The sequence below is a fragment of the Amblyraja radiata genome, chromosome 6 (genome assembly GCF_010909765.2).
Source record: "Amblyraja radiata isolate CabotCenter1 chromosome 6, sAmbRad1.1.pri, whole genome shotgun sequence".
Classification (NCBI taxonomy): domain Eukaryota; kingdom Metazoa; phylum Chordata; class Chondrichthyes; order Rajiformes; family Rajidae; genus Amblyraja; species Amblyraja radiata.
The window spans coordinates 54948832-54973760 of record NC_045961.1 but is presented as its reverse complement, the minus strand read 5'-3'; the positions used below and the strand labels follow the sequence as shown (position 1 = coordinate 54973760).

At 43.9% G+C, this 24929-nt stretch overlaps 1 protein-coding gene across 2 annotated transcripts in view; it reads left to right on the top strand.

Moving 5' to 3' along the window:
- The window catches only part of stard13 (StAR related lipid transfer domain containing 13), a 363098-nt gene that overhangs the window by 114162 nt on the left and 224007 nt on the right, over positions 1–24929 (top strand). For both annotated transcript variants that reach the window (XM_033022887.1, XM_033022886.1), the window contains one exon: positions 5591–5746. In XM_033022887.1, the coding sequence (XP_032878778.1) occupies positions 5591–5746 (156 nt within the window). The remainder of the gene's footprint in view (positions 1–5590; positions 5747–24929) is intronic.

The following is a 24929-nucleotide window of genomic DNA, read 5'->3' as shown; positions in this document are numbered from 1 at the left end:
AGATGTCCCATCTAAATTAATCCCAGTTGAACACATTTGGCCCATATCCCTTTAAACATTTCTTATCAATACACCTCTCCAATTTGGTGGGGAATGGATGGAAGGATACAGAATGGAAGCGGGCCCTTCAGCCCACCAAGTCAACAGCAACCATTGTTCACCTGTTCCCACAAGTTAATAGGATTAAATTGTGTTTTTCTCAGAGATCTAAATCTCTTTGCCGTTTTGATTGTTCAAGTGCAGAAACACTTACACTGAACTATTATGCCTTGGCCAATGCGATCTCCCAGTTGCTAATCATTTTAACTGCCCTTCCCATTCCAATACTGACCTTTCTGTCCTGGGCCTCCTCCACTGTCAGAGTGTAAATTGGAGGAACAACACTTCATATTTCGCTTGGGTAGCTTTTTTGTTCTGGCCTTCTCTAACTTTCAGTCTGAAGAAGAGTTTCGACCCGAAGCGTCACCTATTTCTCCAGAGATGTTGCCTGACCCGCTGAGTTACTCCAGCTTTTTGTGTCTATCTTCAGTATAAACCAGTATCTGCAGTTAATTCCTACACATTAATATGATCCTTAAAGTTTTTTATTTTGGAACAGTCTGACTTTCCCAAAAGCTGTGTTTTATATGTTTTTTTCTCCAGGCCTGTGACGCAATCTCGTTAAAGGGAGACCCTGAAGTTTGATGTGTGCAGTTGTTATAAATTCCCAAGTGCCACGGTATCATTTAAACCAGCTGGTGATCAAACACATCCTCTTAGGATGTAGCAAACACTATTCAGTTATCAAAATTATTTGCAATAAAATTAAAGAATACATTTCACATTTGGGTGTGTTTCAAAGAGATGTGGCAGACATTTGAATTGGCCCTATAATACCTTTGATTTGTGTTTAAACTGACCTTTTTAAACCAGAGAGCATACTCATTTGAAAAGTAGTTAGAAATGAACTGAATTTTGAAACGGAACAAAACCACTAATTATCTGAAGAAGGTTCACTACTCGATATGTCACCTATCCATGTTCTCCAGAGATGTTGCCTGACTCGCTGAGTTACTCCAGCACTTTGTGTAAACCAGTATCTGCAGTTCTCTGTTTCCAATAATTATATCTTGCTTTTCCAAGATTGTAGAAAATCCTTAACACAGACACAAAGGCAGACAGGCAAAGGGGGACCGGTGGGATGAATGTAGTTGGGGATTGGGAGGTGAGGGGTGTTGTGTATAGAGAGGAGAATAAAAAGCCAATAGAGATGCACTTCATTGTCAGAATTGAGTGCAGCCAGTTTTGGTCAATGCTTTATCGTTACGGGCAAATGCACGGTGAAATTCTTTTTTTTTTGTTTATAATTCAGTAAGATATTGACATACCTAAGCACAATCCCTGATTAGCAAAGTGTACAGAAATAGTTCACCGAGACCCCACGCAAGATGTGCCAGGGGGGCATTAAGTTGGCCAGCCATGATCCTGGCATTTTGTTTTCAGCCACCAATAGAGAGCATTGGGTATATATTTAACTTGATTTTTTTACAGTTGTCGGATGTCTGAGATAAAGCAGAAAATGCTGGAAATGATCCACAGGTCAGCCAGCATCTGCGGAGAGAGAAATAGAGAGTGTTTCACTTTGTCATGTCATCGGGAGATACAGCCGGGAAAGAGCCTCTTTCTCCCACTCTCACTATGGATCATAATGCACCCATTTTTACACTAATTCTACTCTAACCCATTTCATTCCCCTCATATTCTCAACAAGTATTCCACCTTCAACAGCCCCAGATTCAACCACTCATCAACACATGCGAGACAATTGACATCAGTCAATTAACATAAAACAGGAAAATAGAACGGAACAGCACAGGAACAGGCCCTTCAGCCCACAATGTCCATGCTGATCATGATTCCAATTAAACTAATCATATCTGCCTGCATGTGATTCATATCCCTCCAATCCTTGCATATCCATGGCCTATCAGTAAGACTCTTAAATCCCCGCAATCGTATCCAGTTACAAATACATTGTCACCTGCGATGGGTGACGGGTGGGATTTGCATCACGTGGTGCAAAACCGAGATGCTTTATCTGCCTCCACCATCACCCTGGCAGCGTTTTCCAGGCACTCACCGCCCTCTGTGCAAAAAAACTTGTGCACATGTCACACTTGTGCACATATTTTTAGGACGTGGGAGGAAATCAGAGCACCCAGAGGAAACCCACGTGGTCAGAGCAAGAAGGTGCAAACTCCACACATACAACACCCAAGGTCACTGGAGCTGTGTCACTGGAGCTGTGAAAGAGTAACCCAACCAGCCGAGCCTCTGTGCTGTTCAAGGTGTCCGACGTGAAATATTAATTATTTCTCTTTCCACGGATGTTGCTTGAGCTGATGAGTGCTTCCAGTATTTTCTGTACCTCATTTAAGTTTACCTTAATAACATTTTTTGAGTGAGAAAAGCAACATTCTAAATTGAGACACAAGGAACCTTGAGAAAAACACAAAGTGCTGAAGGAACTCCGCAGATCAGGCAGCATCTGTGGAGGGAATCGACAAATGACATTTCATCCCAATCTGAAACATCGTCTGTCCATTCCATTCACAGATACTGCCCGACCTGCTGAGTTCCTCCAACACTTTGTGTTTTATCCTTAATTGAGGCCGTTTTTATGTTTTATGGTCTAAATTTTGTGGTCCTATGTTTTGATTGTACCCTATACTTGGGTTTCTGAGTGCTTTTTCTTTCTCTAAAACCCATAATTATACTGCAAATGGGTGCTTTATCTCTAAAACCCATGATTATAAATGGTTTTGTTTTGCGATGCACCTGAATCTTCTTTATTTGGTGCTGAAATGTTATATTTATATATATATATATATATTCTTCTTATTGCTCTTCCCAAAAACTCAGCACAAACACGTCTTTTAACCCACCATGTCCATGTTGACCATCACTTCACATTTTTTATGATTTCATCTGACAACCATGAGCCATAGAGCAACTTCCATTTATGCCATCCTGATGTGCAAACATTTCTCCCACCATCTCACCACCCCAGTCACTCTGCTTGTTTCCCCACCTTCATACGCTCATCTCTCATCCCTCATCCCCAAGTCCTGCATTTTGCTTTTAGCTTCCCCCGCCGCCCCCCCCTCTTTCCCTTCCCAACCTTTCCCCCTCCATCTATATCCTTTCCTCCGGTTTCACATTTCACTCCTCCTCTCCTCTCTTTATCTGACAACCTTTTGTCCCCTCTACATCTCTAGGCTTTGTCACTTTCTCTACCCATCTGCCAATCAAACCTGGCCCCTCAACAGTATCACCTATCACTTGCCAGGCTTTGTCCCGTCCCCACCTCCAGCTTTCTCCACCTTTGTCACTACATTCATACTGAAGAAGGGTCCCAACCCAAAAGGTTGCCTGTTCCTTCCCTCCATGGATACAGCCCCACTAAGTTTTCCCAGCACCTTCTATTTTATTGTCAGTATGCACGTGGAAACTGACGCTTACTTTTGTTATAAGTAGACTGTTGTTACAGTGGACCAGACAAACGATTATTGCTTCATGTAACCTGTCATCTCCCTGCCGTTACTTCAACCCTATGCTTTCAATGTAATTACATCCTGTGCGCTCTTCTCCCTCACTGGGTCAGAATCACAGAAATCCCCATTTAGCACAAGACTGCAGCATCTGAAACACACACTTCACCACTGTCATTTCAAGGACGCATGGGATGGGAGATAAGTACTAGCAATACCTCAAGGGTGAATATACAAACAACACTAGCCAGTTCAAATAGAGTCAAGGAAATGGAGTGGGTGGACAGACATGAATTGTTTTCTCTTGAACACCGGAGGTTGAAGGGAGGCTTGATAGAAATATATACATTTATGAGAGGCACACATAGGGTAGATATCAGAACCTTTGTCCCAGGATGGATATATCAAATACTAGAGAGCATAGCATTAAGGTGAGAGGGGCAAAGTTTAAAGGAGATGTGTGAAGCAGGGTGGTGGGTGTGGGTGTTGGAACACGCTGCCAAGTACGGTGGTGGAGTTTAAGGGACTTTTAGATACACACATGGATATGCTGTGAATGCAAGGATATGGATTAGGTCATAAGGTCATAAGGGATAGGAGTAGAATTAGGCCTTTTGGCCCATCTACTCCGCCATTCAATCATGGCTGATCTATCTCTCCCATCTATCCCCATTCTCCTGCCTTCTCCCCATAACCTCTGTCACCTTACGAATCAAGAATCTATCTATCTCTGCCTTAAAAATATCCACTGATGTGGCCTCCACAGCCTTCTGTGGCAAAGAATTCCACAGATTCACCACCCTCTGACTAAAGGAATGTCTCCTCATCTCCTTCCTAAAAGAATGCCCCTAATTCTGAGGTTATGACCTCTAGTCCTGGACTCTCCCACAAGTGGAAACATCCTCTCAATTCAAGCCTTTCACTATTCTGTAAGTTTCAATAGGATCCCCCCTGATTCTTCAAAACCCCAGCGAATACAGGCCCAGTGCCGACAAACACTCATCATAGGTTAACCTACTCATTCCTGGGATCATTCTTGTAAACCTCATCTGGACCCTCTCCAGAGCCAGCACATCCTTCCTCAGATATGGTGCCCAAAATTGCTCACAATATTCCAAATGTGGCCTTACCAGCGCCTTATAGAGCCTCCCTGTTTTTGTATGTAAGCCCTCTTGAAATAAATGCAAGCATTGAGCTTGCTTTCTTTACTACTGAATCGACTTGCAGTTTAACTGTTTGGGTATCCTGCACCAGCACTCCCAAGTCCAATGCACCTCCGATTTCTGTATTCTCACCCCATTTAGAAAATAGTCTACGCCTTAATTCTTACTACCAAAATGCATGATCCCTTACTTTGCTACACTATATTCCATCTGCCACTTCTCTGCCCACTCTCTCAACCTGTCCAAGTCCTGTGCCATGTTCTATAAAGACATTAAAGACATCTAGATATTACATTTTTAGTAGAAGGACGTGCAGATTTGCGCGTTAATTAGCCACTGTAAATTCCCCCTACTGTGTAGGGAGTGGTAGAATCTGTAGGGAATTTCTAACAATATGGAGAGAACAAAAGACAAAGTGCTGGAGGACCTCAGCGGATCAGGCAGCACCTGTAGACAACGGTCCTGACCTGAAACATCACTTACCCATTTTCTCCAGATATGCTGCCTGACCTGCTGAGTTATTCAGCACATTGTATCTATTTGTGGAGAACATGGATAGGTGATGTTATGGGGCAGGACCCATCTTCAGTCTGATTTTAGTGGGGGGGGGGGGGGGGGGAAGGGAAAGCTGGTAAAGATGGGGGGAGGTTGATTGGCAGATGGTGGATAAAGGCAAGAGAAGACAGAGAAAAAATATGTCAGATAAGAGGAGAAGAGTAGTGAAATGTAAAGCTAGAGGGATGGAAAGTTGGAATTGGTATAAATGGGTGTTTGATGGTCAGCATGCACTTGGTGGGCCGAAGGGCTCTTACCATGCTATATCTCTATATCTCTAGATATCCCTTGTGTGGCTATAGAGGTACTGACATTATGACTTCGCTACTGATGTTGTTACAGGCCATTTCACATGAAGATGTCTTCCATTGGAGAGACTCCATGACTTTACTGATGAGGAAGCTTGATAGGCTGAACCTGGACATCGAGGATGCACTTAGTGCTACCCCCTCCCCTGCCAGCACACCCGCCATCAAACGACGTCGCCGCCAACACCTAGTAAGTAACTGTTGGATTGTTTCATCCACCTTTCTTCCCCCTCCCCTCCCCTGTGCCCCACCTGGACTTGCACCTATTTCTCCCCTCCCCCTCCTCGTCTACTGAAATCTCTTGCTCTAGCTTCACAATTCGCAACTCTTCAATCCTTTTATCCTCATCTTCTTTTCTTTTTCATCTTTGTCCAACCAACTACCTCTCAAAAATCCACCCACCGCTTGCCTGTGTTCATCTATTACCTGCCACGCTTTGTCCCGCCTCTCCTCTCTTCCTGCTTTCTGTCTCTCCCATTACAACAAGACTAAAGAAGGGTCCCAACCTGAAACGTCACCTATCCATGTTCTCCAGAGATGCTACTTCACCTGCTGAGTTACCCCAGCATTTTCCTTAGTAAACCATCATCTGCATTAGTATAATGCTAAATACATCAACACTATCTTTTAATAGTCATCAATATTCACAGAGTCACTGCACAATCATTAACTCTGGACAAGTTTGGAATAGGTGGGTATCAAGGGTAGGTTAGGCGTTATTTTGATACAAAAGCTTGAAAGCACGTACCACCGGACAGGAACAGTTTCTTCCCACTTTTATCAACAGTGAGGATTAATTCATTTGGCAATTTACTTTAGTTTACTTTAATTTATTGTCACGTGTACCAAGTGCAGTGAAAAGCTAGTAAGAAAGTTGAATGAAAATGATGTTCCATAAGTTTATTTACTTAAAGTGTAATTATTTGTGGATCATATGTAGGATGAAAGAACTCATTTGAACCCAATTTTGAGCCCCGCCTTTCAGTGAAGCCTCTTTTCATTTTGCATAGCACTAAAAAATAAATTGTATTACACCAAGTAAGAGATAGACGGAACAAGTGCAACTGAGATTAAATATAAAATCCATCCAATTATTGCCACAGCCTCAATTTGACAACATAGGCTCAGCAGTCAAGTCTGTTAAAAGAGTAATCCTGAATAATTCAATCCAAAATTTACTATTACTTCAATTTGTGTGAGACATCCTTTAGTTTTACTGTTTTTTATCGCTGTGTTCTCTGATTTTATTATTGTCAATAAAAGCTATTGCGATGGATCACCTTCATGGCCAATTGTTAGAATGTCTTCAATTCATCCCAGTGGTAATATGTGTCTGGGTACCTGATACTTCCATCGTTGTTCCTTTGGGACTGAAGGTCACAACGATTGTACTTTTCCTGTAGTTATTCTCACAAGGAAGCCAGGAGCAGATTGGTTCTATGTTATCCACTCATTACACATTGAAGAGATCAGTCCAATGGTGGCACCATGTAAAAAGAAAGTGGCAGGTAGCAATTATCAGTAAAGAACATGGTCTTACATAAGGAAAAGCGACTCAAGAAATTGGAGATATCCTGAATTTGAGAGCACCTGATTTATGTAAATCAATCCTTATCCTTTTGCCACCGACGGCTGTGGAGGCCAAGATGTTGGGTATTCTTAAGGCCGAGATAGATTCTAGATTAGTAAGGGTGACAAAGGTTGTGGGGTCAAGGTAGAAGAATGAGGTTGAGATGAAAAAATAGATCAACCATGATTGAACGGCCGAGTTGACTCGATGGGCCTAATTCTACTCCCATGTTTCATGGTCTCATGGTCTTCCACTGAGGTCTTCCACATAAATTACTGTTTTAGCTTGAGAGCAAGTCAAACCAATGGAAAAAGAGCTGGGGAATAAAACTATTGAAAACATATTAGAAAAAAACACCGAAGGTATGACAGGACACCAAAGGTAGTCTCCTCCTGTGATCAACTCACAGATAGAGTCATAGAGTCGTACAGCATGGAAGCAGGCCTTTCGACTAATCCCATTTGCCCAAGTTTGGCCTATATCCTTCAAAAATATTCCTATCCATGTATCTGTCCAAATGTCTTTTAAATGCTGTTATAGGACCTGCCTCAACTACCTCCTCTGGCAGCTTGTTCTACATACACACCATCCACTGTGATGAGATATAATTCTATGATTCACCAGTTGAGCTGACATTTAATGCCAGCGCTTGTATCTATCACTTGTAAAAATGATGGTTTCTTAAAACTTTCTCTTTGCTTCATATGGATATCAGTTTATTTAACAAATATTTAAAGTGCAGCTATTTGAAGGTGTTATCTTGAAATATATACCTTGTTTTTAAACTTAAACTGCTGACCTTCAACTTGCTTAGGACTAAGGCAAGAGCCAGAGAAAATAAATAGAGAAGGGAGAATATATGTACAAATGTCCATACCATAACCATTCTCGGAACTATAGACAAACATCAAACTTATTGAAAATGAATGACTGAAGAGTCTGAAGATGGGTCACCACCCAAAACCTTGCTGGACAATTCCTTGCGAAGATATGGCCTGACCCATTAAGTTCCTCCAGCAATCTGCAGTTCCTTGTGTCTACATGTATAAAATAAATTGTATTAAAAGAGGAAGTTTTCAGAGGGAAAGGTATTCAGTTCTGAAGACCACGATCTGGCTTGTTATCTCAGAAAATCCTCCTACGGTACAACTCAATATCAAATTAAGAAGTCGACCTCTTATTTCCATTTGAAAATGCTTTTATTTTTGTGCAAATCTAATGAAGAGAAAGTCAAGTCAAGTCAAGTGAGTTTATTGTCATGTGTCCCAGATAGGACAATGAAATTCTGGCTCAGTAGAATAGAACTGCAACCAAAATAGGTCAGCCTGACCTTGATGGGCACTATTAATCTTGCAGAATAGTTAATAATTTAGAAGCCTCTGCAATGATTTTGACATTGCATGCACATTGTATTGTTCAAGATTATTGAATTTTAATTGAATGTTTGTATTATGCACAGGGAGTTGGTTCCCGTCATGCTCTGTAAACAGAAAATACTTAACTGTCTTTGTTGTGTAATTGACTAGAAGAGCACTTGATTCTTTGTGGTCTTTAATGCCACTCTTGTCATTAAACTAAGTGAATTCAACTGATGCCATAGAATTGTGCTTTCTCCAGAGCACGGGTGAATTAGGCAGAGGCATGCGATCATCCCTTAACAAAGGATACATACTGGATCATATAAGCAGTTGAGCAAGTACATTTTCAGTTTCTTTATAATGAATTTATTCATGATCGGCAACAATAAGTGAATAGTACAGGTCAAAATCTGGTACGAGATGAAATCCCAATACAGGTTTTGATTTTAGTATTAGTTTTAGAGATACAGCGTAGAAACAGCCCACTGAGTCCATGTTGTCCAACAATCACCCACACACTAGTTTTATCCTACACCTTAGGGGCAATATATAGAAACCAATTGAACTACAATCCTGCACATCTTTGGAATGTGGGAGGAAACCGGAGCATCTGGAGAAAATCCATGTAGTCACAGGGGGATTGTAGAAACTCCATACAGTCTACACCCAAAATCAGGATCAAACCCAGGTCTCTGACACTGTGAGGCAACAGCTCTACCACCGTGCCACTGGGCCGATTTTGTTATTCCCTTATAGATTTAACTCTTTTACATTAATTGTGACTTATCTTCTCCATGTTTTTTTTAGCAGAATCACTGAAACACAAATGTAACTCTTAATTCATGTTGGGCATTCATTGCTTTACAACTTAATTTTCAAACAGACAATCTGAGAATCTGAAGGCATGTTGGTCTTCATTGCAAGAGGATTTGAGTTTAGGTACAAGGAGGTCCTACTGCAGTTGTACAGGGCCCTGGTGAGACCGCACCTGGAGTACTGTGCAATTTTAGTCTCCTAATTTGAGGAAGGACATTATTGCTTTTGAGGGAGTGCAGCGTAGGTTCACCAGGTTGATTCCCGGGATGGCAGGACTGACATATGATGAAAGAATGGTCTGCTGAGCTTGTATTCACTGGAATTTAGGATGAGAGGGGATCTGATTGAAACATATCAAATTCTTAAAGGATTGGACAGGCTAGATGCAGGAAAAATGTTCCTGATGTTGGGGGAAGTCCAGAACCAGGGGTCACAGTTTATGAATAAGGGGTAGGCCATTTAGGACTGAGAAGAAGAAGAAGTAGACTGAGATGAGGAAAAATAATTTCACCCAGAGAGTTGTGAATCTGTGGAATTTTCTGCCACAGAAGGCAGTGGAGGCCAATTCACTGGATGTTTTCAAGAAAGAGTTAGTTTTAGCGCTAAAAGAATCAAGGGATATTGGGAAAAGCCAGGAATGGATTACTGATTTTAGATGATCAGCCATGATCATATCGAATGGCGGTGCTGGCTCGAAGGGCCAAATGGCCTACTCCTGCACCTATTCTTAAAGGATTGGGCTGGCTAGATGCAGGAAAAATGGAAATAAAAGAGAAAATGCCAGGTGTATTCAGCAACTAGGCAGTGTATTAAGGGTGGCACAGTGGTGCAGCTGGTAGACCCGATGCCTCACAGCGCCAGAGAACTGGATCCGATCCTGATCTCGGCTGCTATCTGTTTGAAGTTTATACGTTCTCCCTGTGTCCGTGTGGGTTTCCTCCAGGTGCTCCGGTTTTCATCCATATCCCAAAGACGTGAGGGTTTGTAAGTTAATTACCCATGTAAATTGCCTTCAGTATGTAGGAAGTAGATGAGTAAGTGGGATAACATAAAACTGGTGTGAACAGGCGATCGATGGTTGGTGTGGACCCGGTGGGCCGAAGGGCCTGTTTCCATGCTGTATCTTTCAATCAATTCATTCAATACGTGGAGAGGGAAACAAAATTAACGGTTCAGCTCAGTGAGAACTATAGTCCACAACAATTATCTTTAAACGTTTTGGGGGGTGTTGTGTCGGGTAATGGTGAATGGAATTTAATATGTCAGAGAAAATTATGAAATATACAGAAAGAGGACCTAGATTGAGAAAAAGAAAGATAAGAAAAAAACAATCATAGTTGTCATACATTAGCAGAAATTTTGAATTTAAACGATTTCCATTTATGTGATAATTATTGTTACTGTTTCAATTAAGTCGTTGGTGAGACCATACTTGGAGTATTGTGTGCAGTTCTGGTCGCCCAGCTACAGGAAGGATGTAATCGGTGGAAAGGGTGCAGAAGAGATGCACCAGAATTTTACCTGGTAGGAAGGAACCGCAGATGCTGATTTAAACCGAAGATAGACACAAAAAGCTGGAGTAACTCAGCAGGTCAGACATGAAATAAGTGACATAGAAACATAGAAACATAGAAAATAGGTGCAGGAGTAGGCCATTCGGCTCTTCGAGCCTGCACCGCCATTCATTATGATCATGGCTGATCATCCACTCAGTATCCTGTACCTGCCTTCTCTCCATACCCCCTGATCCCTTTGGCCACAAGGGCCACATCTAACGCCCTCTTAAATATAGCCAATGAACTGGCCTCAACTACCTTCTGTGGCAGAGAATTCCAGAGATTCACCACTCTCTGTGTGAAAAATGTTTTTCTCATCTCGGTCCTAAAAGATTTCCCCCTTATCCTTAGACTGTGACACCTTGTTCTGGATGTTTCGGGTGGAGACCCTTCTTCAGACACCTGGCCTTGGAGTCTTGAGTTGTAGGGAGAGGTTGGAAAGGCTGGGACTATTGTCTTAGCAGCGCAGGAGGGGTGACCTTATTGAGGTGTGCAAGATCACGAGAGGCATGGGTAAAGTGAATGCACGCAGTCTTTTTCCAAGAGTAGATGATTCCAGGACAATAGGGCCAAGGCTTAAGGTGAGAGGGGAGAAAATTAGGTAAGGCCGCAGGGAAAATTTTCACTTAGAAGGTAGTCTGCGTCTGGAATAAGCTGGCAGACAAGTGGATACAATTACGATTTTTAAAAGACATTTGAACAGATTTAGGGATAAGAAGGGTTTAGAGGGATAAGGGCCAATTGCAGGCCAATGGGACATGTCAGAATGGACCTGTTTCCATGCTGTATTGCTCTTTGACTCTTCTTGAAAGAGATATATCCCAAGGCTGAGGGAGACGGTGAGTGAGTGAGGTGGATTGGGTGCCTTGTTTAGGATGTCTGCACAGGGACAATGGGTTGAAGAGTCACTATCACTGCTGTCATGACAAGGACTGCATCAATTCTGCCGACAAAAATAGGTCTGTGTGAAAAGTAGGTTACTGATGATTCTCTGCTCAATACACGCAGCGTGAAGGAGCGGATAATTTTATTCAGCGGTCACTCTGAAGTAGTATGTCTGTAATGTCAGTATGTAAAATGAACACTCTTTGTGTCCCTACAGAAAATTGCATGATCTGTCATTTTTTTTCACAGCACCTAATGTTAGTCTGCTTTTGGCTCCAGATGACAAACGTCCAAAATTAGACAATTGTGGTGACATTGAAATATTTTCTGTATTAGAATAATGGGAAATATTTTCCTTCTGGGTGTAAAGTATTGCATGGGTGGCGTGCATGTGGAAAATGGGAAGCCTGCTCTTATGCTCCCTGCCCAATAGTTTTATATATGTCCAAAGGTCTCATAAATGCCACTATTGCATCTGCCTCCACCAATCAATTAATATTTTGGTATGGCTTTTCTCTAGAAAAAAGTGTAGATGGAATGTTTTGCTTTTAGTGATATACTAGACCAAGTGGGACCCGTTAGGCCCCATTCCTCCAATGCTATATTCCACCACTCACCTGTTCCCCCAACGCAACCTGTTCCCCCAACGCAATATTCCACCACTCACCCACAGCCCCCAACTGCACAGGCACGGCTCATGTCCCCTCATCCCCCAGTACTCTCTCCGTCTCTTCTTCACCCTCCCTCGTCTTTCCCCTCTCCTCCTACCCACATCCACTCCTTCCCTCACCTCTCCCTCCCTCTCCTTTCCCCTACCCTCAGTCACTCTCTCCCTCCCTCCATAACCCCTCTCCCCTCCCTACCCGCTCCTCCACATCTATCCCCCCCCCCCCCACTCCTCACCTCTCCCCTATCTCACTCCCCCACTGAACACAATGTTTAAATAACATTTCTCCTCCTCCCCTTCCCCACTCCCTCCCTCACATCCCTCGCCTTTCCCCAACCCTCAGTTGAGCCAAGCAATCGACCCCACGTGGGGGGGGGGGGGGGGGGGGGGGGGGGGGGGGGGGGGGTCGGCATTAACTTCCCCCCAATCCCAATTCTGGATTTTTTTTTTAATGCAACCTCTCCCCTATTCCACACACCTCCACCCCACAATGAAAACCACATTTTTTTTTGTAAATGAAACCTCCCCCCAAGAATTTGATTAAAACTGATTTTTTTTTTAAATCTCCCTCCCTCCATTACCCCTCTTTTCTCCCTACCCCTCTTGAGGTGGAAGCTGCTGATCCCATTGTGATGTCATGCTGGGCTGGAACACTGGTCATGGGCAGCTTATGTAAATGAGATCCCGTTGTGATGTCATTGTCGGGTGGAGCACTGCTCATGGGCAGTTTAAGTAAATGAGATCCCATTGTGACATCATAGCTGCAACTGCCACTGCAACTTCAAGTCATTTATCTCAAAGCGGTTTTTGTAAAGTTGTAAATGTGAATAACTTGTAAAATATACCATCAATCTGAACAAAGCTTGATACACCACACCACAGGATAATGGTGAGTAAGGTGGTCCAAAAATTGTAGCACTATCTTGTACCATTTTGCCACAATTCAGGGCATGACGGACACACACACACACACACACACACACACACACACACACACACACACACACACACACACACACACACACACACACACACACACACACACACACACACACACACACACACACACAATGAGAGTTTTGGGTCCCGTCCCCTCAACGCGTGGTAGTGGGGGGGGGCGGCCTGCGGCGTCACACACACAGACACTAACCACCTCCCACACACACACTAACCCCCTCCCACACACACACTAACCCCTTCCCTTAATATTAAATTATTAATTCGCTCCTTTTACCCCATTCCCCATCCTATCCACTCACGCATAGCCCCCAACTGCGCAGACGTGGCTAGAGAGGGATAGGGAGGCGAGGGTGTGGAGGGGGTGAGGAGGGTAGAGAGGGGGGTAGGGGGGTAGAGAGGGAGAGGGAGGGGGTAGAGTTTAAGGGGTAGGAGGGGCGTGCGGCCTCACAGGGGAGGGCTGGTTCCCAAGCTCAATACTCCACCACTCATCCATAGGTCCCAATACTCACCACTCCCTAGAGAGGGAGGGGGTAGAGAGGGAGGGGGGCAGAGAGGGAGGGGCAGCAGAGAGGGAGGGGGGGCAGAGAGGGATGGGGGCAGAGACGGAGGGGGGCAGAGAGGGAGGGAGGGCAGAGAGGGAGGCAGAGCAGAGGGAGGGGGTAGAGAGGGAGGAGGGGGTAGAGAGAGGGGGAGGGGGTAGAGACGGAGGGGGAGGGGTAGAGAGAGAGGGGGGTAGAGAGGGAGGGGGAGGGATAGAGAGGGAGGGGGAATGGGTAGAGAGGGCGGCGGAAGGGGTAGAGAGGAATTTTTTTAATTGCCCATGGTTCTCAAGTGGGTTTTTACATACAAAATGAAAACGCATCTGAAGAAAGATTTACCTGCCAGATTGATCACTTCTGAGACTTTTTAGATACCAAAGGAATCAAGAAAAAACACAAATAATGCCTTACTGTTGATGAAATGCAGTGAGCAAACGCGATAATTCCCAATATTTTCAATTACGATATCTGTACAGTCAATGTTTACCAAGCACTTTAGCTGCTGTTGACCCTTCAGCTCTCGCTTCTCTTTACCTTCATTTCGCTTCACGTTTGGAATTCTAAAGTTGGGTACATGTCTCTCACACTTACCCCGACTTCCACAATTTCTTTCAGCGTAAAAATTCAACATTTTGGCGTTTTTTAACAGGTAGGAAAGTACGCGTTTCTTACATTAATAACATATACCGGAAGTGACGGATGTCCTCCAGATGGATTGAGTGGCTCCGTGCGTCAAGCCCTATGACCCAGTGACCTTACGTGCAACCCCCATATACACACGTACAAGATCAGATTTTTAGAGTTATATAGATAAATGCTTATAATCGTTGCTCCATTAAATGTGTTCTGCTGCTCTGACCTAGTTCTCGGTGTAACTGGGACAGCTGCAAACGTGCAAAGGCAGACATTTGTACACTGCAACGCCAAGGGTGAAAGTGTTGGCCTTACTCACCTTAAACCATAGAACAATGCAGCATAGGAACAGGCCCTTCGGCCCATCACTAAGATGCCAGAGGTTGAGGTGAGAACTGATAGAAGTAGATAAAACTATGAGAGGCACAGATACGATAGACAGTCAGAGCCTTTTTCACAGGATGTCAAATACGAGAGGGCATAGCTCAGCTCATCTGCCCCTCAGCCAGATGCACGGAATGGACAAGTTAACATCACTGTTATGGGGACACAAGGATCTGCATGTGCTCGTTTACAAAAAAAAAGAGTCAAAGTACTGGAGTAGCTTAACAGGTCAGGCATCATCTCTGGGAGAACAAGGATAGGTGACGTTTCAGGTTAAGACCCTTTCTCAGACCCGAAACATCACTTATCCACGTTCTCCAGAGTTGCTGCCTCCCCAGCTGAGTTACTCTCACACATTGCATTTTTTTAGAGTCATACAGCACAGAAAGAAACCCTTCTGCCCAACTTTCCCACGCCAACCAAATTATTAGCTTTAATATGTTTATTTATTAGCTTTACAAATTCATTCTATTCTTTTCATCCACCAAGGATTCGCTAGTATGAAGCAGTCTCCCAGACAACCCAGCTGCAAACTACAGCATGGAACTATCTGTCCCGGTACCTGACCCATTGAGTTACTCCAGCACTTTGTGCATTTTACTATCACTATAGTGGGTATTGTCACTAGGAAATGAACCTTCACTTAAGCCCCGGAGGTTCAAATTCTTGTTGCAGAAACAAAGAAAATCTAGTGCAGTGCTTCCATGTGGAGACTAATCTGGCAATGTGCCAAGCTCCAGAATGCTCTGGTTACGCCCAGGAATGTTGGAGTCTCCATTGAAGACAACGTGGCCTGAATTTACTCTGGATTCTGGAACTGATTGATTAACTTATGTTTGTAATCCTCTTCCTCTTTGGATCCTTCGCAAACTTTCCTGTCTAAGTGATGACAATAATGCCCAATGCCAGTTTAATTTAGGTTAGAGATACAGCGTGGAAACAGGCCATTCGACACACCAAGACAACGCCAACCATTGATCACCCGTTCACACCAGTTCTACAAAATCCCGCTTTCACTTCCTACACACTAGAGACAATTTACTGAACTACAAACTAAACAAACTAAATAAACTAAATTACAAACTTCAATCAAACCCTCCACTCACCTGTATCCACCCGTCATTCCCCAGGCTTTGTCCCACCTCCACCTCTCTTCCAACTTTCTCTCCCCTACTGCAATGAGTCTGCTGAAGGGTCCTGACCCAAAATGTCAACTTTTCCTTTTCTCCAGAGATGCTGCCTGACCCACTGAGTAATTTCAGCATTTTGTGTCTTCTTTTTGTAAACCAGCATCTGCAGTTCCTTGTGTCCATCACTTGTCATGCCTTTGTCCCACCTCAACCTCTCTTTCAGCTTTCTCACCCCGCCCCACCCCCACCATGCCCATCTAACACAATCAGTCTGAAGAAGGGTCCCCAACCCGAAATGTTGCCGGTCCATTCCCTCCACAGATGTTGCCTGATTCGCTGAGTTACCCCACTACTTTGTTCTTTGAGCTGGTAGTCTGCACTGTGTTGAGCCCCTTTGATGGAATTAAAATGAGATATTAGCAATGTAGCCTTACACTCCATTAACAATACCACCATCATAAGGTTTTGGAGATCCTGGGGCAGCAATAAGCTGCAAAACTATGATAAAAAAGTGCACCAGTATTTCCTAACCCAGGAGGGCAATGGTAGTCCAAATGTTACTGAGACATGGAGCAAGGGTAAGGTCTATTGTTGTTCAATAATAAACTAATGTGCAAGTCCAGTGCAAGTAGCAACCAAGAGCGGAACTCGCTATCAAAACATGGAGGGGACAGGGGACACAATTTTTTGGCGGCCGCGCGCGCATGCGCACACTCACACACGCGCGCGAGGCTTCGGAGGCTCAATCCAGCGCTAAATGCAGCTCAACTCTGCCTGTCTCACCGGGTTAACGAACAGCCTTGTCTGGACTGACGGGATACCAGCGCTGCTTCTCTGCGCTGGCCATATTTCCCGCAAGCCCAGGCAGGTTAACCTGGCGGGGATGTCGCCCACCTCTCAAAACATGGGGGGGACGTGTCCCCTCTGGCCCCCCTGGGTTTTCCGCCCCTGGTAGCAACGTAAGGTCAAAACTGTAAACTTATCATTTTTATTTAAATACCAGCTTTATTGATAAAAAACTTTAAAATGTGGATTGCTGAATAGTTTATGTAATTTATTATGACAAGAAAAGACAATTGTGAATTTTAACAATTATTTAAAATGGCATTAATTTGTTAAAATGGTAAGATTGCCACAGTTGGCTGTTAATCTCTTTAGTACCACAGGTAATATTTTGCCAATGTCTAAATGCCACTGATTTATACAAAAAAAACTGGAACAGCACAAGAAATATTTTATTCTCCAAACAGTTATATGATTTATTTGAATAAAGAGCAGTGCAGTGACGCAGCTGGTTGAGCTGCTGCCTCGCCGCGCTAGAGACCCGGGTTCAATCCCGACCCCAGGTGCTGTCTGTGTGGAATCTGCACATTCTCCCTGTGACCACCTGGGTTTCCTCCGGGTTGTCCGGTTTCCTCCCACATCCGAAAGATGTGTGGGTTTGTACGTTAATTGGCCTATGTGAATTTCACATAGTGTGTAGGTAGTGGATGCGGAAGTAGGATAACATAGAACTAATGTGAGTGGATAATCAATGGTCAGCGTGGACTCAGTTCAGCTGAAGATCCTGTTTTCATGCTCTGCCGCTAAACTAAACTAAATAATTTGAAAGAGCTACATTATATTTTCTTTTGTGACACCGCACTTTGCAGTACAAGTCTATGCCTCTTGTATCTGCCAAGACACATTTCATTTGTGCCAAGGAAACACTTTGAGAAAGCAGGAACGTGGCATTTGAAACATCGTCAGTAAGGGCTTTAGAGTAACAGTGCTGAATACGACAATTCAGTGTTTTGCGTAAACATTTAAGATCAAACTTCACCCAAATACATTTTATGGAGCAGTTTAATTACGTGCCACTCATTTTGAGACTTGAAGAGCATTCAATTGCCCAGAGCTGAATCACCAACACTCAGCAATGTGTGCACACTATGCATCAAAACCACCACAACATGCGGCACAGTGGCACAGCTGCTAGAGCTGCTGCCTCACTGCGCCAGAGACCCCGGTTTGATCCTGTGCTATCTGTGTGTGGAGTTTGCACCTTCTCTCTGCTACCACGTGGGTGCTCCGGTTTCCTCCCACATTCCTAGGATTTGCGGGTTTGTAGGTTAATTGGCCCTCTGCAGATTGTTCCCTGGCGTGTAGGGAGTGGATGAGAAAGTGGGATAACATAGAACTAGTGTAAATAGGTGATCATTGGTCTGCGTGGAGTCGGTGGGCCGAAGGGCCTGTTTCTTTTGCTGGATCTCCTAACTAAACTAAGCCTGCAGGGCTGTTTCACACCGAACCTGGCAGGGGCAAAACACAAAGTACTGGAGGAAGTCAGTGGGTCAGGCGGCATCTGTGGAGGGAATGAACAGACAATGTGAAAGTGGGATAACATAGAACTAGTATGAATGGGTGATCGATGGTCGGCATGGAGCTTCTGGGCTAAAGGGCCTGTTCCTGTGCTGTACTGTTCGATGTTCTATGCATTATTAGCTCTTCCTCCTCTAGGTATGGACTTTCCCCTGCTTTATGGAAGGTGCTGATGGTGTTCTGCCATGTCTTCTCCAGAAAGGGAGAAGGGGTGTTAGTGTGTGCTTAACCATCTGTCTGGGCGATGCATCAGCCATAGTTGAAAAGGCTGCAGTGTTTGAAAAATAAGGCTTGGAGGAATGGTATATGTATAAATGTGTAGACACAAGAAATTACAGAGGCTGGAAGCTTGAGCAAACGACAGTGTTGGAGTAACTCAGCAGGTTAGGCAGCACTTGTGGAGGGCATGGACAGGCAACATTTCAGGTCGGGATGCTTCTTCAGACATGGAGAGGGCTGGAAGAGAGGTTGAGGCAGGACAATGCTGGACAAGTGATAGGTGGATACAGATGAGGGTGTTTTGATTGGTAGATAGGTCTTTGGCTCAGGCACACAGATCAGTACAGCACAGGAACAGGCCCTTCAGCCTGCATTGTCCATGCCGAACATGATGCCAAGACCAACTCTTATCTTAAACGCCGCTATCCCTATCCCTATCCCTGGATGCCAGCTGAGCAGTGATCAAATGACAGAGGGTCTGTTTTTTCTACCTACTCCTCGTGAACTGGTACCTGGCAGTTGCCTATTTATACGTAACAGAAAACTTTGACTAGGTGATCCTAATATAAGAGATAAGTACAATGAGGGTAATATTTCAGCTTGTGTTCAGTGCCAGCAACCATTGGTTGGTTGAATTTTCAGTTTCAATGACTAGAGGGCATAACTTTAAGGTGAGAGGGGCAAAGTTTAAATGATATGTGCGGAGCAAATCTTTATACACAGAGGGTGGTGGGTGCATGGAACGCGCTGCCAGGGGTGGTGTTGGAGGCAGATATGATAGCGGCATTTTAGAGACTTTTGGATAGGCACATAGATATGCAGGGAATAGAGAGACATGGATCACGTGCAGGCAGATGAGTCGGCACAAACATTGTAGGTCGAGGGACTTATTCCTGTGCTGAACGGTTCTACATTCTACCTTCTATTTCTATTTATTTATTGCTGTTAAAGCTTCTTTACCACTTAAAAAAAGTAATATAACAAGCTTTATCAGAGAAGAAATAAAAAAAACCTACTGCATTATTTTCATGCTGCATGCAGTGTTTTTGCAGCAAGGAAAAACACTGTGGTGTAATTAATAACCCCAGACAGGCTGAGTATCTTTATACACATTGGCCTATTTGTGCCAATAACTGCCACTATGATGACTTGTCTCCTAAAAGCTGAGAATAATGTTGTGCACTGCCATGGGTTTATTGGTGGAGAAAAATGTGCGAAAGGTCAGAAATCAATAGAAATCAAAACCAGTAACAAGCAACTGAACCGCATCATCTCTCGATTCCTTTACAGTTTACTGACATCCACAGAGCTCGGGGTGAGCAAAATACCCATCTATCACAAGTCCTGCTTTCATCAGATATTTGCATTTCCTCTCCCCGGTGCCTCCTCTCATTGCTGCTGTCATTTCAGTCGCTCGACACAGTTCCAATTAAAAGCCATGCACTGAATTTCAAACACCAGCTTCTGATGGAGCACATTGGTGGGAGTACAATCTGCCATGTACAAATTGGCCAAGTAAAGTGTTTCCAATGCCTCAGGTTAAGTAGCTGCCAGAAAGTCAACTAAATCCTGCCAGGTTTCAATTTTAAGTGGCGCAGCGGTAGAGCTGCTGCCTTACAGTGCCAGAGACCCCGGTTCAATCCTGACTACGGGTGCTGTCTGTATGGAGCATGCACATTCTCCCTGTGACCGCGTGGGTATTCGCTGGGTGCTCCAGATTCCTCCCACATTCCAAAGACGTGCAGGTTAGTGTCCAAGATAGTGTACGAGATGATTGCTGGTCAGCGCGGAATCGGTGGGCCGAAGGGCCTGTTTCCACACTGTATCTCTAAACTAAACTAATACACTACGTCTACCCACCTCCCTTTCCCATGGCTCCCCACCCTCACCCCAGTGTCCACACATTCCTCCCACCACCGCAGTCACCTCCTTTCTTTTCCTCTAGGGGGACACTTGCCTCCCATCCCTATGTCCCCCATTTCCCTTTCATTGCTCCATCTTTCCCTTCCTCCACTGTCCTCTTCCACTCATATCCCTTCCCTCTGGCTTTACATTTCACTCCTCCTCCTTATCTGCCCCCCCCCCCCCATTTGTCTCCTTTTCATGTCTAGTCTTTGTCACTTACTCCATCCATCTGTCAATCAGACTCCCATTGCCTTTATCAACCTATCACGTGCCAGTCTTTGTCCCGCCCCCGGAGATAGACACAAAATGCTGGAACAGCTCAACTCTACTCCACTCAGTCTGAAGAAACTGTCTGCCCACTCCCTCCACAAATGCTGCTTGACCCACTGAGTTCCTCCAGAACTTGGTGTTTTGCTCCTGCCAGGCTCAGTGCGAAAGCTCTGCAATTTTAGTTTAGTTTAGCACGGATACAGCACGGAAACAGGCCTTCTGCCCGCTGACCATTGATCACCTGTTCACACTAATTCCGTGTTATCCTATTTTCTCACCCTCTCCCGACATACTAGGGGCAATTTACAGCCAGTAAACTTCCCAACCCACATGTATTTTGGACATGAGAGGAAACCAGACCACCCAGAGGAAACCCACCTGGTCATAGGAACAATATGCAAACTCCACGCAGACAGCACCCGAGGTCAGGTTCAAACCTGGGTCTCTGGCGCTGTGAGGCAGCAGCGTTATCAGCTGAGTAACAAATATCTGAGTATCTGCTGAATCCCAGCACAATCCTTCTTTAAATATGTTAATTGAGGGTCACTGAAGTTAGTCGGACAACATAACATATTATAGACAATAGACAATAGGTGCAGGAGTAGGCCATTCGGCCCTTCGAGCCAGCACCGCCATTCAATATGATCATGGCTGATCATCCACAATCAGTACCCCGTTCCTGCCTTCTCGCCATATCCCCTGACTCCGCTATCATTAAGAGTCCTATCTGACTCTCTCTTGAAAGCATCCAGAGAATTGGCCTCCACTGCCTTCTGAGGCAGAGAATTCCATAGATTCACAACTCTCTGGGTATTAGCAGTCCCAAGAGTGAAAGAAAACAGTGTGACGTTTCCTGTAGGACTGAAGCAGGTTTGAAGAGGATGTTTGCATGATGCTGTGTAACTGGGCAGTCAATCTTATGCTGCCTATTTTACAGCCCCCTCATTCATTATAAGTTCTGATGCACACTCAATTTAGGATTATACAAGTAACCAGCCAAAGCATTTACAAATCGCTGTCTGAGCAAACTCCCACTGATATATTATCAAAAGACAGCCAAACATTGCTACTGTGCATTGGAAACACAGAGTTAGACTGCAGTAAGTAGAATCCTTCTTCCTACCATTGGCAATAACTTTTCAATAACCAAATAAACATTTTCAATTGATTCAGAGCCGTGAATTAGATAAACTCGTGGTTTACATTACATTATTTCATAGTTCTCTTTAGGTAACGGCAAATGAAACATTGCTACTGTGCATTGGAAATTTCACTGCATTATGTAGAATGCATCTTTGTATGGTTGGCAATAACTTTTATGAGAAGATAGTACAACAAAATAAACATTTCTATATGAAAAGATATTGCCAACCATATGAAGAAGCATTCTGCGTACTGCAGACTAATTCGGTGTGACCAATGCCCAGTAGCTACAGGGCCCTCCATAATGTTTGGGACAAAGACATTTATTTATTTGCCTCTGTACTCCACAATTTGAGATTTGTAATAGAAAAAAAATCACATGTGGTCAAAGTGCACATTGTCAAATTTTAATAAAGGATACATTTTTGGTTTCACCATGTGAAAATTACAGCAGTATTTATGCATAGACCCCCCATTTCAGGGCACCATAATGTTTGGGACACAGCAATGTCATGTAAATGAAACAAGTTATGTTTAGTATTTTGTTGCTTATCCTTTGCATGCAATGAGGAACAGGTGTAGCATCTCTTGCGGTTGCAAGGGAAAGTGCCCGGGGAAGGGGTGCAGCGGGAGGGAAGGGAAGAATTGACAAGGGAGTTACGGAGGGAGCGGTCTTTGCGGAAGGCAGACAGGGGGGGAGATGGGAAGATATGGCGAAAAGGGTTTCGGCCCGAAACGTTGCCTAACTCCTTCGCTCCATAGATGCTGCTGCACCCGCTGAGTTTCTCCAGCTTTTTTGTGTACCTTCCTTTGCATGCAATGACTGTTTGAACTCTGCGATTTATTAACATCACCAGTTGCTGGATGTCTTCTCTGGTGATGCTCTGCCAGGCCTGTATTGCAGCCATCTTTAGCTAATGCTTGTTTTGGGGGTTAGTCCCCTTCAGATTTCTTTTCAGCATATAAACCTCAATTGGGTTCAGATCGGGTGATTGACTTGGTCATTCAAGAATTTACAATTTTTTAGCTTAAAAACTCCATTGTTGCTTTAGCAGTATGTTTGGGATCATTGTCTTGCTACAGAATGAACCGCCGACCAATGAGTTTTGAGGCATTTGTTTGAACTTGAGCAGATAGGATGTGTCTATACACTTCAGAATTCATTATGCGACTACCATCAGCAGTTGTATCATCAATGAAGAGAAGTGAGGCAGTACCTTCAGCAGTCATACATGCCCAGCCCATATCACCCCCACCACCGTGTTTCACAGATGAGGTGGTATGCTTTGGATCTTGGGCAGTTCCTTCTCTCCTCCATACTTTGCTCTTGCCATTACTCTGATATAAGTTAATCTTCGTCTCATCTGTCCACAAGACATTTTTCCAGAACTGTGGTTGCTCTTTTAAGTTCTTCTTGGCAAACTGTAACCTGGCCATCCTATTTTTGCAGCTAACCAGTGGTTTGCATCTTGCAGTGTAGCCTCTGTATTTCTGTTCATGAAGTCTTCTGCGGACAGTGGTCATTGAGAAATCCACCCCTGAAGAGTGTTTCTTTTTATTTTATTTTTTTTGGTTTATTTTATTAGAAGTTAATACAGTACAAAACAATACAGTGGTACCTAATTTTAGGTGCCAACTATGTCATAACGTAATACATTCTATGTACAACCTCTAGTTTTATGTTTTTGAAAAGGAAGTAAAAAAAACAAAAAATAGAGAGAAGAAAAAGAGGAAAAATAGATAGTAGAAAATAGAAAAACGTGAAGTGTGTATATAAGAAAAGAAAAAGTAGAAAATAGAAATAGGAGAAAAAGACCCTTAAAAAAGAAATTTTCAAATCTTTGTTCGGAGATGTAAATCTATCCACGACCTGACCTGAAATCAGTAATCTTTACGGTACCGCTGCATCACATGATCCCAAAAAGTCGATGAAAAGGGACCAACTCCTTAAGAATTGGTCATATTTATTTATTAGGCAGAGTCTCATTTCTTCAAGGTGTGCTATGTCCGAAGAGTGTTTCTGATCTGTCTGACAGGTATTTGTGGATTTTTCTTTGTTATAGAGAGAATTCTTTTGTCATCAGCTGTGGAGGACTTCCTTGGCCTGCCAGTCTTTTTGCGATTAGTAAGCTCACCAGTGCTCTCTTTCTTCTTAATAATGTTACAAACAGTTGATTCTGGTAAGCCTAAGGTTTGGCTGATGTCTCTAACAGTTGTATTCTTGTTTCTCAGTCTCATAATGGCTTCTTTGACTTTCATTGGCACAACTTTGGTCCTCATGTTGATAAACAGCAATAACAGTTTTCAAAGGTGATGGAAAGACTTCTGCAGTTGTACAGAGCCCTAGTGAGACCACACCAGGAGTATTGTGTGCAGTTTTGGTCCCCTAATTTGAGGAAGGACATTCTTGCTATTGAGGGAGTGCCGCGTAGGTTTACAAGGTTAATTCCCGGGATGGCAGGACTGTCATATGCTGATTGAATGGAGCAGCTGGGCTTGTACACTCTGGAGTTTAGAAGGATGAGAGGGCATCTCATTGAAGCATATAAGATTGTCAAGGGCTTGGACACGCTAGAGGCAGGAAACATGTTCCCGATGTTGGGGGAGTCCAGAACCAGGGGCCACAGTTTAAGAATAAGGAGTAAGCCATTTAGAACGGAGACGAGGAAACACTTTTTCTCACAGAAAGTGGTCAGTCTGTGGAATTCTCTGCCTCAGAGGGTGGTGGAGGCAGGTTCTCTGGATGCTTTCAAGAGAGAGCTAGATAGGGCTCTTAAAATTAGCGGAGTCAGGGGATATGGGGAGAAGGCAGGAACGGGGTACTGATTGGTGAAGATTAGCCATGATCACATTGAATGACGGTGCTGGCTCGAAGAGCCAAATGGCCTGCTCCTGCACCTATTGTCTATTATCTATTGTCTATTGCCTATTGACTGGAGGAAAGACTAGGTGCTGAGAGCTCTCTTATACCTGCATT